The 12,765-nt window shown below is 43.3% G+C and overlaps 1 protein-coding gene across 5 annotated transcripts; it reads right to left on the reverse strand.

Moving 5' to 3' along the window:
• Positions 1-379: 379 nt before the first annotated feature.
• Positions 380-11,746, reverse strand: zbtb18 (zinc finger and BTB domain containing 18). Of its 5 annotated transcripts, none has more exons than XM_028604292.1 (3): positions 11,683-11,746; positions 8,107-8,234; positions 380-5,202 (listed from the first exon to the last, which is right to left on the reverse strand). In XM_028604292.1, the coding sequence occupies exons 2-3, from the start codon at positions 8,120-8,122 to the stop codon at positions 3,488-3,490; spliced, it is 1,731 nt and encodes a 576-aa protein (XP_028460093.1). In that variant the 5' UTR covers positions 8,123-8,234; positions 11,683-11,746; the 3' UTR covers positions 380-3,487. The 5 variants fall into 5 exon arrangements, with proteins under 5 accessions (XP_028460093.1, XP_028460095.1, XP_028460094.1 ...); XM_028604294.1 differs by lacking the exon at positions 11,683-11,746 and adding an exon at positions 10,438-10,886 and having other exon boundaries at positions 8,107-8,230; XM_028604293.1 differs by lacking the exon at positions 11,683-11,746 and adding an exon at positions 10,438-10,886.
• Positions 11,747-12,765: the final 1,019 nt, after the last annotated feature.

The following is a 12,765-nucleotide window of genomic DNA, read 5'->3' on the forward strand; positions in this document are numbered from 1 at the left end:
TCCTGCAACCTGTAGCGCTGTGCTTGTGAGTGAGCAGCAAATAAGACCAAAGTTTCTGAATTGTCACTTTACAAAAACGCATTAAATGTTAAATTTGAATGTTCAGTTTTCTTTGGGATTTTACTGGCATTAAAGAAACTGTGGGGTGAAACTCAGCATCTCCATGAGAAGAAACAAAAGTGGTCAAATTACACATTAGTATATAAAGATGAGCTGTGTCTGCTTTTAAAAAACAGAACGTCACACAAAGGTTGAATTTCAAGATTCTTATAATTTATTGCAGTTTGCACACAATTTAAAAATGTCAACAACAGCACACCAAAAAATTACAAAACTAAACACAATTAGAATTTACTCCCCTTGAGAGAAAAGAAATCAACCCAACTATGATTGTCAAAGCTAAAAATGACTAAATCTGAAAAAGGAACATAAAAGAAAAGCAAAGAAAACGTTTAATCTCAAGAGGGAGCAAATATATCTGAATCAAAATCTTCCTTCTTTTTTTTTTCCCCAGATAGTGATTGTCCTTTTTCACAACAGACTCAGTCACTTCACACCCCCACCCCCAATCTGCCTTTCCATAAACAGAACATATTATTTTTATACCTTGCTTAAAAAAAAAAAATCTCCCCTTTGTTTTCAAGTAAGCACAGCAAAAGATGGAGATGTTTCGTCAGGGTGGTTACTTCACAGCGTCTTGAGCGGTTGACATCGCTCCCACAACTCCACCCCACGCTCACACTTTAAAACAACCCAAAAAACAGCCCAGACTACAGCAGTTTAAGGCGGTCAAGTACAACCAGAGGAACAGAGCAACAACAAAAAAACAGCAGTAGTGATGAAAACAACAGCAGGATGGACTGAGCCCCATATGCAGAGACACTGCCAGTAAAGAAATAGCGTTCCGAGAAGAAAGAAATTAGACGATGCGGTGCAAACTGCCGCAATGTCACCCACACTGTTGTCTTGGCAAAGCCCGTAGGTGCCACCAGATGACAGGGCAACACATACAACCACCCCACCCACCACATGCACATCAATGGGGGCGTGCACGCAGACATATACACACATACACATCTGAGTGAGGGGGAAAATGTGGAGCGTTCAATTTATTAGTATCTCTGTGTCAAACGCATTCGGATTGTATGAACGCTTGACTGTTATTTTGAAATTCCAATCCAAAAAAATTTGATACAGAGGTTAAAAAAAAAAAAACACCCCCTGAAAATTATTATTAAACCGATGTAGCCCCCAGTCCAAATACAACATTCACATACAAAAAAAGATTTTCTGATAAATTCAATCAAATTCCATGAATTTATACATAATTTTAACAACTATTTCACAATGCTTTACAGTATCAAATACTTCCATAGCGTCAGAAATGTGTTCTTTTTTTTTTTTTTTTTTTTTTTAAATAAAGGCATCTTTTCAGCAAAAAATCTGATTTCATGTCTTTTAGCTTAAAAAGGTGCATTCAGGCATGCCAATTCGCTCCCATTGATCTCAAAGTAAGGATTATGTTTTAAGAGGAAAACGCGCGCGCACACACACACACACACACACACACACACACAAACAGACGTCTTATCACATTCACGCCACTGCATCTAATGTGGGTTATTGTACTGAATCAGCACGGCCCCGCTCAGCTCAGCACAGCTCGTGACAGATATCTGACCCTTCAACTTTAAGCAGGACAGCTCAGTTACGGCCGCTCTCCTTATTTTTTCTCTCTCTCTCTCCCTTATTCTTCTCACTTTAGACAAGCCAGAGCCACATTTCTGCACTCAACAGACCTGAAGTAAGTGCCCAATGAGCAGAAATAATTGTAAAAAATGGCTTTACCACATCTAGAGCTGGAGAGGACGGAGACATTGGGAGGTGGAAAATGGACATACAGCAGTAGAGAAATTGAACGCCTGAGGAGGAGCAGAAGGAGGAAGTGCTGGGTGGACGTAGATCTTCAGTAGGATAAATTGACTGGTAATAACCAAGCCACAGGCACAAACACACAAACACACACACACACACACACGCAGCAGAGAGATCAGTGCATATACACAGAGGCTTAAAATGCTTCATCATATCGCTTCAACATCCAACGGAAACACATTCGGTAACATTCTTCTAGGAGCCCAGCGACAGACCTACGACATATAGAAAAAAAATCCAACTTTTCACTGTCAAAAGTGTTCAAACATCTCCCCCCCTGCGATGCAATAACCACAACTTAAAGGTTTAAGACAAAATCAAATTTTCATGCATTATTTCCATACTGTGAGAATAATATTCAGTTTTTCAAACAGACCGCACCCTGGAGTAGTATTCACAAAGAAAAGAAAAAGAAAGCCTGTTGTCAAATATTTGATCAATTACAATGTGTACAGTAATACAGCAAATTCACATTTTTATTTTAAAATATACAGGTTTGGACGTCATGCAACAACAGCAGGTCCCATTACAAAAAAAGTAACAAAATAATAATAATCATTAATTTAAAAAAAAAAAAAAAAAAAAAAAAAAAGTAACGGATTTAAGTTCTAAAACTATAGCAGAACAATATACAACAACCTTAAATTAAATACCTTTTCAACAAGAGATGTTTTAAAGACTGCCAGCTAGATTTAAGAAAAAAATCTATTAATAACAATAATAATAATAATAATAATGATAATAATTTGTAAAGGTCTTTTCATTTTTAGAAAATACTTCAAATTGATCGGAAGTGAAATAAAAAGAGGCTGTGCATTGCATGAGTGCCATAAGTTAGTCTGTCAGTCAGTCAGCTTTACCCTGAACACACAACACCAAAGAGCTTAACGAGAGAAGCGGGGAGCGCCTCGCCAACGACACCTCCATGCCAGTAGAAAATAAAATGAATACACACAAAACACACTCATACACACTCACGCACGTCAGGTGAAATTTTTGCCAGAGTAGTGCAGTATCACACACACACACACACACACACTACTTCAAACTGTGTATGTGTGGTGATCACAGTACCCGTTTAGTGTATTGTAATGCTTTTGCACTTCAGTGTGTTCGACCTGAACTCCTGCAGTGGTGTTTGCTGTCTGTGGAACTGGGACCGATACGCTGGCCAGCGTCGGAGTGTTGTGTCTGAGATGAAACACAAACAGAGTGAAAACTCTTCAAGAAGGTGAGACGTTCTCACTGGGACCCATGTCCTTAGACGCAATGAAAACCACCAAACAGAACTTATGCCAAAAATAGAAATGAGAGTTCAGAATAAAATAGAATAAAACAAAATGACCCCAAACAGCAACAACAACAACAACAAAAAAACTCAGTAGTAACATTTTCATGTGCTATTAAAGTGCAATTGAATGAGATTTTTGCGACATACAAGAACATGACTCACTTGAACCCCAAATATCGAACTTTGCCACCTCCCTTTCACCTCCCCCTTGCCTCTCTTTCACTCTCTGCTCTCTTTCCCTTTGTCAAACCCAGTCTGTTTCTACTTCCACAGTTCCTGGGAGCTGTCCTCGATCGCCCAATCCCTGACATTGGGCAGTGCCAGTGGCTCGCTCTTCACTGACAGCGAGTTGACAAGTTCGCAATGGAACTTGCGGATGTGTCGGTAGAGGTCCCCGGACTGCGTGAAGCGCCGTTCGCACCACTTGCAAGCGTGCGGCTTCTCGCGCGTGTGCACCACTGCGTGGCGGCTGAGGTTGTGTGAGTATTGGAAGCTCTTGCCGCAGGTGGTGCAGGTGTAGGGTTTCTCACCGGAGTGTGTCCGCTCGTGGCGCTTCAGCGTGTACATGCAGGAGAAGGTCTTGCTGCAGATGGTGCAGGTGGGCACGTTGACGTCTCCGGCGGGCTTGGAGCGGATGCCCTCCTGCTCCCGGAAGTGGGAGCTGAGGTGAAGCTGGAGGATGTGCGGGGAGGGGAATACCTTGTTACACAGCGGGCACATGAAGATCTGGGTGTGTTGAGCTGACAGCATGTTGGAGACGTAGGGCAGCAGGGAACTATCCATGCTGGTCACCTCGGCCTGGGCGCGCTCGTGTTCACCCCCTAGTATGTCCTCGTCGTCTGCGGTGGCTGAACTCTTCTCCTCCCGCTCCAGCTCCGAGGCCAGAGAGGCCTCTCGCAGAGCGGACAGGTGGGCTTCCAGGCCGAGCCTCCGCTGGGCCGACAGAGGCCCTCCGACCCCGTGGTGGGCCAGGCCCCCGTTGGTGGTGGGAGCCGTCGCCTTGGTGATGCCGCTGTGTTCCATGTCGTAGTCGCCACCTCCCAGATCCTCTTCCTCGTCGGAAGCCACGCCCCTCTCCACCTTCACCCTCACAGCCAATGGGCTCTGGAGGCTGTCTGGTGTAGCTGCCCCGCTGAAATAGGACTGGTGGTGGTTACTGTGGTTGCTGCCTGCAATTGGCTTGACTGACAGGTCCAGGACGCAGTCAGCCGCATCATTCGACACCCTCCTGCCCCTGTGCGCTCCACGAGAGCTCACGGAGCGGTGGGACCTCTGTGAGAGGGATCCAGTGGAGCTGGTGGGGCTGCCGGCCGGGGAGAGCAGCTTTCCTCCCTCCCCCAGCCCATCCCCACCCTGCATCTCCGCCTCGCCATGCCCTGGGCTGGTTGTAGCCACGGCTGGTGTCCTTGGTCTGTCTGCAGACGGCAGCCTCAGCCACAGCGGTCCTCCTTCGACCTTCCCCTCCTCCTCTTCATCACTGTGCAGCAGGTCGGCAGTAGCAGGCCGGCCTATAGAGCCATCTGATAGACTGTCGGCCTTATCGGAGCAGCTGGACCCACCATCCTCTTCTCGCCGCGTGCTGTCTGCTTCCGTCGTGGACTTCTGCTTCAAACGTTTCTTACACACCTTGACGATGTCATACATGTGCAAGTAGCTGGCCGCTGCCAGCACATCCTCTACGGGAAGGTCCTGGAACTGCAGCTTGCCCTCATACATGAACTCCAGGAGCAGGGAAAAGGCCGGTGCTGTGACAATGTCGTTGTTGAGGTGCACCACGTCCCTCTTGTCCAGCTGGTCCTTGTAGAAGAGGTGAAAGTACATGCTGCAAGAGGCCAACACAGCTCGGTGGGCCCGGAACTGGGCATCGCCCACCAGCACCGTGGAGTCACACAGGAAGCCCTGGTGCCGCTGTTCGCTCAGACACTGGAGTAAATGTCTGCTGTGGTCTGGGAACTCCATCTTGCCGTCCTCATAACCTGCAGCCACACAGAGACACAGAGGCAGAGTCAAAGTTAGATACATGTGAGAAAGATCTGTGATGTAAGACTTGAAATTTACACCTAATGTGGGTTTTTAATGACATTTCGGAAGTTTTTTTAAAATCAAGTTTTGAATTTTAAATAAAACATTTTCAGTGTTTAATATTTGTTTGGTGAAGGTAAGTACGCAAGAAAAAAGGAACAAAGAAATTTAGACGAAAAGCAACACATGCAAAAGATGATTTCAATTCAAAGACGACAGAAACAAAAAGATTTAAAAAAGTAGAAAGACAACAAACTGTTTAATTGTTTAAATAAAATGTGATGAGATAAAATTCAGATTTAGTGTAGAGATCACGACACTATTCTTATCATCACTTATTATCGCAAACAAAATGATCTTAACGAGGCCAATTAAAAACAGAAACGCAAGAAAGAAGAGACAAATGTCAAAAAAACATATTGTATGAGATGATGAAAACAAACTAGCAAAAAGAGGCTGAGCGAGAGAAAAGAAACACATCAGTAGAAGATAGGTCAGTAAAAACAGGACGACAGAGAAGTAAAAAGAGGAACATTTTTAAACACAAAAAGTGAATTAAAATTAAAAAAAAAAACACATATATTTAAAATGTTTATATATTTTATGTACACTATACTCACAATGACAACATCTACAGAAATATTTTCTTCTCAAATACACCATTCAAAAATACCACGCAGGTTGCTGTAAAGTCATGCACACATTTGTTCGCACAACGATGTCAAATGTTATTTCTATAATTATTTACTTTATCTACAATAATTAGAGAAAAGAAAAAATTATGAAAATTAAAATTAAAAAGAATAATGACTAATTCAGTTTTTACCCACAGCAAGACTTAATCTCAGGTAAACCATGAGCGACAGATTTTTCTACTCTGTCTCTCCGTTCTCTCTCTCTCTCTGTATCTCTCTAACTCCTCTGCCTGCACTCCTGGATTGTCGCTGCTCCTACGCTGGTTATTTTTATTAACCCACTTTGGCCTGGCCTGGCACAGCCCTTTTAGGTAACCGGCTTTCAGCTGCACACACTGTCCTCACGTACACACAACAAAATCACACACACACTTAGTACCAGCCTACCTACCAACCACCTCCACAGGCTAAGTCGAGCAGGAAAACTGGCCAATTGAAATAGCACTGTTGAAAACAAAACAGCTTGTCCCTCGTTTAACCTGCGAGCACCGGCTTGAGATTAGATGAGGGGGCGGAAAAAGACTGAAAACTTGCAGCAACGCTCTTCAGGTGTCCTTAAAAAAAAAGTCGGTAGAATTTAGAATAAATGAACAACTAACTCTCGGGTGACAGAAGGTGACAACGCGACTGAAATCTGTAAAATAATTAAGTCCCACCTGTTAACCAAGTCGATTTGTCCTGCCTGAGAAAATACATTGGTCCCGCTCTGCACTGTGTTAACCAAAGCAGTTAAATCACCTCATTTGAATGAAGCTAAACCAAGAATGTCACTGTGTGTGTGAGACTGTGTGTGTGTGTTTGTGTGTGTGTGTGTGTGTGTGTGTGTGTCGTGTATATGTGTGTGTGCTCGCCCTCCGGCTCGTTCAGACTGCTTTTAATGAGGGGGCTTACGGGGACAAGGGTGTACCACCTCCCACCTCCACCCCTATCGCCCCCCCTCTGTCCAGCCAAACCCCTCTGCCACCTCCTACTTCCACACAAACACACACACACACACACACACCATCCGTCACTCACACACTCCTTCCCATCTGAATCTTACAAGAAAAAACCCGCACATCCGCCCCATAGTAGAAACTGCCCTCTTCCTCAACCCCCCACCCTCCGCCCACCACCAAGAAGAGAAGATTTACAATACAATCACTGTAAGTGCCCTGCTCGTCACAGCATCAATCCTAATCCTTAAAGATGGCTAAAAATAAAGACGCCGGTGGCGGCGGTGGGGAGAGAGCCGTCAGCGGAGGCTCAGGAGGGCAGCAGCCCGTCAACCGGCCCACCCGGCCTGGGCAGTTAGCTCAGGCAGGGGTCTGAGAGAGAGACACATAGGGGCAGGGAGGGAGAGGGTGAGAGAGAGGTTGGGACGGCCGGGGAGGGAGGATTACCCACATCTGATCCAGCTGACGGGGGCCATATGGCAGCTGCTAGCCAGATAAAGAGATTAAGACTAGGAGGGAGTGCGATTACAGCTGTCTAGCCAATTCAGGCTGCTCAAATCTGCAACTTCTAAATTAGTCTTCTCTACTCCAGCCGACAGGAGGGGAAAAAAAGACCGCACATGCTTTCAAGTAATTTTACAGCGAGTTAGATTTAACTGAAAGAAGAAAAAAAAACAGATAAGATGATTAGGATAAAATAGCAGCAAATTTTGGTGTTTGCTTAAAGTTTGACATGTTTTGTCCTTTTATTAAAAAAAAAAATGTTTATTTTTCTTTAAATTAAATTTCTTCTTTTTTAAATTAAATTTTCAAAAAAGCATTACTCTCAATTATAATTTCACTTTTTTTTTAAACTAAATTAACTGTTTAAAATAATGTTTCGTCAGTTGTAACTTTGCTTTCTATGAATGAGTGTCTGAACAAAATACCTGACAACACAAATAGGAAACAAATTGCAAAATAATAGATGAGTTTTAAATGCAGCTCTCTAGACTACAAACTTTAAACACAGCAATGAGTTCCCCGGACTGAAATTACACCTCAGACAGGCAGCACCAACACGAGTTTACTACTCACCAGTAGCTTCACACAGCGCTCACACTGGTTTGACACGCCGAAGATCCCCACAACAAAACAAAATAACTACTACCCCAGACTCTCCTACTCTATTCACTCTGCCTCACTCACACACACACAGACACACACAAACGCACACACAAAACGATACCTGCAGCAGTATGCATCAACTTGATTAACTCCACTGTAGCAGAATAGCTGGGCTCTCTGGCTGGGAATGGCTGTGTATCTCTCTCTCTCTCTTTCTTTCTTGCTCTTTCTCTTCCTCGCTCGCTCTTTCTAAATCAATGAGTGGGTAGAAGAGGAGAGAAGAAAAAGAAGAAGAGGGAGGCAGGCAAAAAAAAAACACGCTGTTCAAACTGCGAGGGACAGATGCAAAGTGGAGGAGATGTTGGAGGGGGAACGAGATACCACCTCCCTCCTCCTCCTCCTCCTACTCCTCCTAACTGGCGCTGATCGGCAGCCACAAACACACACACATACACAGCGTGCGCACAGACACACACACACACACACACACACAGTACTAACTCTCCCAGGCTGCCGCTGAGACTCACAATAAAGGACTGGGGAGGGGTGGAGGCAGTGGAGGGATGGAGGAGGAGGAGGTGGGGTGGATGGCAGCCTGTCAGCTGCTCTGACATCATCCTCAGATGGAGATGCTACCTCCAGCTGTGCTCTTTCTACAGCCATATGCTGCCTCCTCTACACTCCTGCCACCCGACTCCTCTTTCATTCTACCAACACCACGCAACTTTGTCTGTCTTTCTCTCATTTTTCTCATTCTCTCTCTGGGAAAAAAAACAACAACAACATGGGTCTACTAAATGCAGTGGGATGCTGATTTGTTTTTTGGAAAACAGAAGAGTTTAATGCAACCACAACTGCCCACTAACAAAACTACCAAGGAAAGGGAAAGTTTACAGAATATATACAGAGGTTCTGAGTAAAACTTTTTTGCAATTTTGTTATCCTTCTCTCAATGTCTCTGTCTCCTTCCAACAACCATAAACAAAGGCCAACACAGCACATTTGCAACTGACAGACGCACGCAGCTGATATTGTTTTCCACTTCTTTACGGTTCAGCGCCGATGCCTAGTCTAGTATTCATTCATTCACGCAGTCATTCATTCATCTATCTATCCATCCACCCATCGCTCCCTGCTCGGACAAGTGGCAGGAACAAAAATGAAATGAGGAAACAATGAGAACAAGTTATAAAGAAAGAACCCTAATGACGGCAAATCCTAAACAAAAGGTATACAAGCTCTTAACAAGCCGAGGAGAAACTTATTACAGCCTTATTTCGCTTTCGTTTTAGAAAAGTGTGCATGTTTGGAGCGTGTGAATTTCCAGACATTTAATATAGCGGGTATAGCAACAAAGCTACTTTTATTTTCAATTTCACTGTGTGCCCGAATTCACAATAAACCTTTTACTAAAGTTACAATAAAGCACATGTACATAGGTATAATAAAATATTGTCGCCTACTGATATCACAAGATTTAAAGACAGATATGTACGCACATAAATGTCGAGCTAAATCAAAAGAATATTACTTTTCTTTGTTTTATAATGCGTAGTGATAAGCAACATGTGCAACATGTATACGTTGATTGCAAGCATTTCTGGATAACATACGTAAACTTTTCCATAATGTTTTCTGATAAACCGATAGTTTAGTAACAATAGAAGACTTAAAATAGGTTTATCGGTGTAAACATTTTGTCGACTCCAACTTCTACAATCTTTGATAAGCTTATGTAAAAATTCGGCTCTGCTTTCAAAGCCTGAGACATTAAATTAACGGACTTAAACTTTAATTAACTTCACCACTGGAGTTTTAGTTAGCATCTTTAATTACTGTTAGGAAGTCGTGTGTAGTCGCTGCACAACAACTGACGCACTATTTCTATTTCTGTTTTACTTTGACACATTTTAATATCGTGACAGCGACACTTGGACAAACATAAGTCAACAATGTGATCAATAAATGTGTTATAAATTACACTAATACACCAGTTAACTTAATTTGAAGCAGCTCTAAATTGTCAAACGAGGAAATTATCATTAAAAAGTCAAAGTAGTGTTAGGCAGGCTGCGATAGTGTTACCGAACAAACTGACAACACAAGAAGACTGTAATTAATTTCTTAGCAGAACACATAACAAACAGAAAGACAGAGACACACAGAGACACACTGACCCACGCAGCTAGCTATAGCCCGATCATGGCTAACAAAAGTAAAGCGAAGAGGCTAACGTTACAATATTGAGCTATTTACAGTTGTTCGGAAGGCCTCGGTGCTATGACAACAGCTGCTAAAACACCGAGGAGGGAGAGCTAACATAGCAACTATTAGTGCGTGGAGACAACACAGTAATGCTAAGGAAGGTTTAGCTACTTTTTCCCCTCCATAACCCACCCTCTCTCTCTCCTGAGCCCCTTATCGGACTCCGGTATTAAGAGGCAGCACTTACAGACAACACGGTCCAACGTCTTCCCCGCTTCCTCCGTCAAATCCTCCTTTTTTTCCTTCTGAGACAAACTAGATTGACTTTGGACTAATTTCCATTACAGGCTGCCGAGGCGAGCAGGCGGAGGGACGGGAGTCTAGCACTCTGCGGCGGCCAGATGTTTCCGAGCTGTTGCTGCTCAACTCGGGCTGGGAAAAGGAGGCGAGTTGACTGGCACGGCACGGAAGCCAATGGTGCCGGCGAGGAGGAAAGTGAAGGCAAATTGGAAGCGGCCCTCTAACAGAGGAGAGGGAGGGATATGTCTTCTCTCGTCGGCGTAGGTTGACACCAGGCAATAACAGCAGCAGCGCACACACACACACACACACACACACACACACTCACACACACAGTGAGAAGGCAGGGAAGAAGAAGCTGGGCCAAACCAACTGGTTCTGCGAGTCTGAGGACGACTGGCGCAGCGGAGAGCGAGCGAGTGGAGAGCGGCGCGGTGCGGCCTGGGTACTGTAGTCAAGCCGGAGCAGTGTGTGTGTGTGTGTGTGTGTGTGTGTGTGTGTGTGTGTGTGGGGGGGTGGATGCGGGTGTGGAGGCGGAGCTGATGTGAGCAGGTGCACCACCTTGACAGAAAAACACCTTAATTGTTAATACTTAACATTGCATTACATGCTAAAATAACAACAGCTTTTGGTTTGACTATGTGCTTCAGTCAAAAAACAGTCAAATAAACAGATGCACCACTTCCAGGGGTTACAATTCCTACCCCATAGTCCGGGTTAGTTGTACCATACCCTGAGGTGAAATGTAACATTATGATATACACTGGGGTGAAATGTAACATCAAACACTGTCTTGATATTGAAACTTTTATTCAACACTTAAATTACTTTTTAACATAATGTGTGTGTGTGTGTGTGTGTGTGTGTGTGTGTGTGTGTGTGTGTGTGTGTGTGTGTGTATTTGTTGAGGGGCACCCCTCGGTCCATCTTTCTTTTTCAAGACATAAATACAACCAACATTTTTACTTGGGGTATTTTCTAACCCAGACACTTGTTACACCCATCCCAGACTATTGTCGCCATGAACTAGCTTAATTTGCAGCTAACAGCTAAAACATTAGCACTAACATCCTGCATGAAAGATATCTTCATAGACACACAATAAATATGATTTAATTTTATTGAGTTTAACTACAAAGCTGGCAATGCTATCACAAAAATAAATTAGGTAACATAAACAATACTTTCTTACCTAAAAATTAGGTTTTTCTTTCTAAAATGTGCAGTGTCTGTCACAGGGTGCTGCTTCTTCTCTAAACAGAGCATGTTTAGTGTGAATCAGGTGATTCAAAACTTGTTCCTGATTGGAGAAATTGGACGTGTTACAACTGACCCGTGTTAAAACTATCCCCGGTCTCCCTACTTCTCACTGACTGTTGGATTTGTAGGCTACCTGCAATTCCATTACTTAAAAGAAAAGGCTGGCAATAGTCTATGTTTTTGTTATAGTCAATAATTGTTCTCCAACTGTAGTCATCATTCTGAAACCAGAACACAACAAATGTTGAGGATGACTCATTTTCACTCCTGCCACCTAAGGAGAGGCAACTATCAATGTTACTACTTTTAAATTACATAGCATAGGTAGGAGAGGAATTTTGCCATTTCTAATCTTGAAACCTATTTTTGTTATGCTATGCTGGAGTAGAGTTCACATAATTAATGTTTAGCTGATAAATCTGCAACATTTGAACCCATTCCATAATAATCTGGGCTGCTCTAACTGCAATACATCCTCTGAATGCCCTAACAGTCTCTAGGTTGTGGTTGTAAAGTTTCAGGAGGCTGTGATTATCCTAACGGGTCATTTTATACAGTGAGGTGAAGTTTTTAAAAAGTGGTCTCACTACAATGTAATGACTACTATGGGGACTAACATCATTAAACATGAATACAATTGGGCTCATTGAATCCACAAGAGTCTCACCTTTCCAGTCATACCCAATTACCCTCAAACTCCGAGACTGTTTAGGGATCCCAGCATGTAGAACTTTTCAAATATAGTATTTTACTATACATTTATGCTGCATAAGAAGAACTGCATTTTGTTGTCTAAAACTGTATGTGACAGTGTATATCTGTAAATGGGTGACTTGTGGGTACCCATAGAACCCTTTTCATTCAGATATCTTGAGGTGAGAGGTAAAGGACCATGTCAGTTTTACCTTCGCCAAAATTTTGCATAACTTTGCAGTGTTATTCAGCTGTCCTTCCCGATAGACTAGCATGACATGGTCAGTGCCACTGATTTCCTTAGGTCATCTACTTTAGTATT

Source organism: Perca flavescens, chromosome 17, assembly GCF_004354835.1.
Source record: "Perca flavescens isolate YP-PL-M2 chromosome 17, PFLA_1.0, whole genome shotgun sequence".
NCBI classification, from domain to species: domain Eukaryota; kingdom Metazoa; phylum Chordata; class Actinopteri; order Perciformes; family Percidae; genus Perca; species Perca flavescens.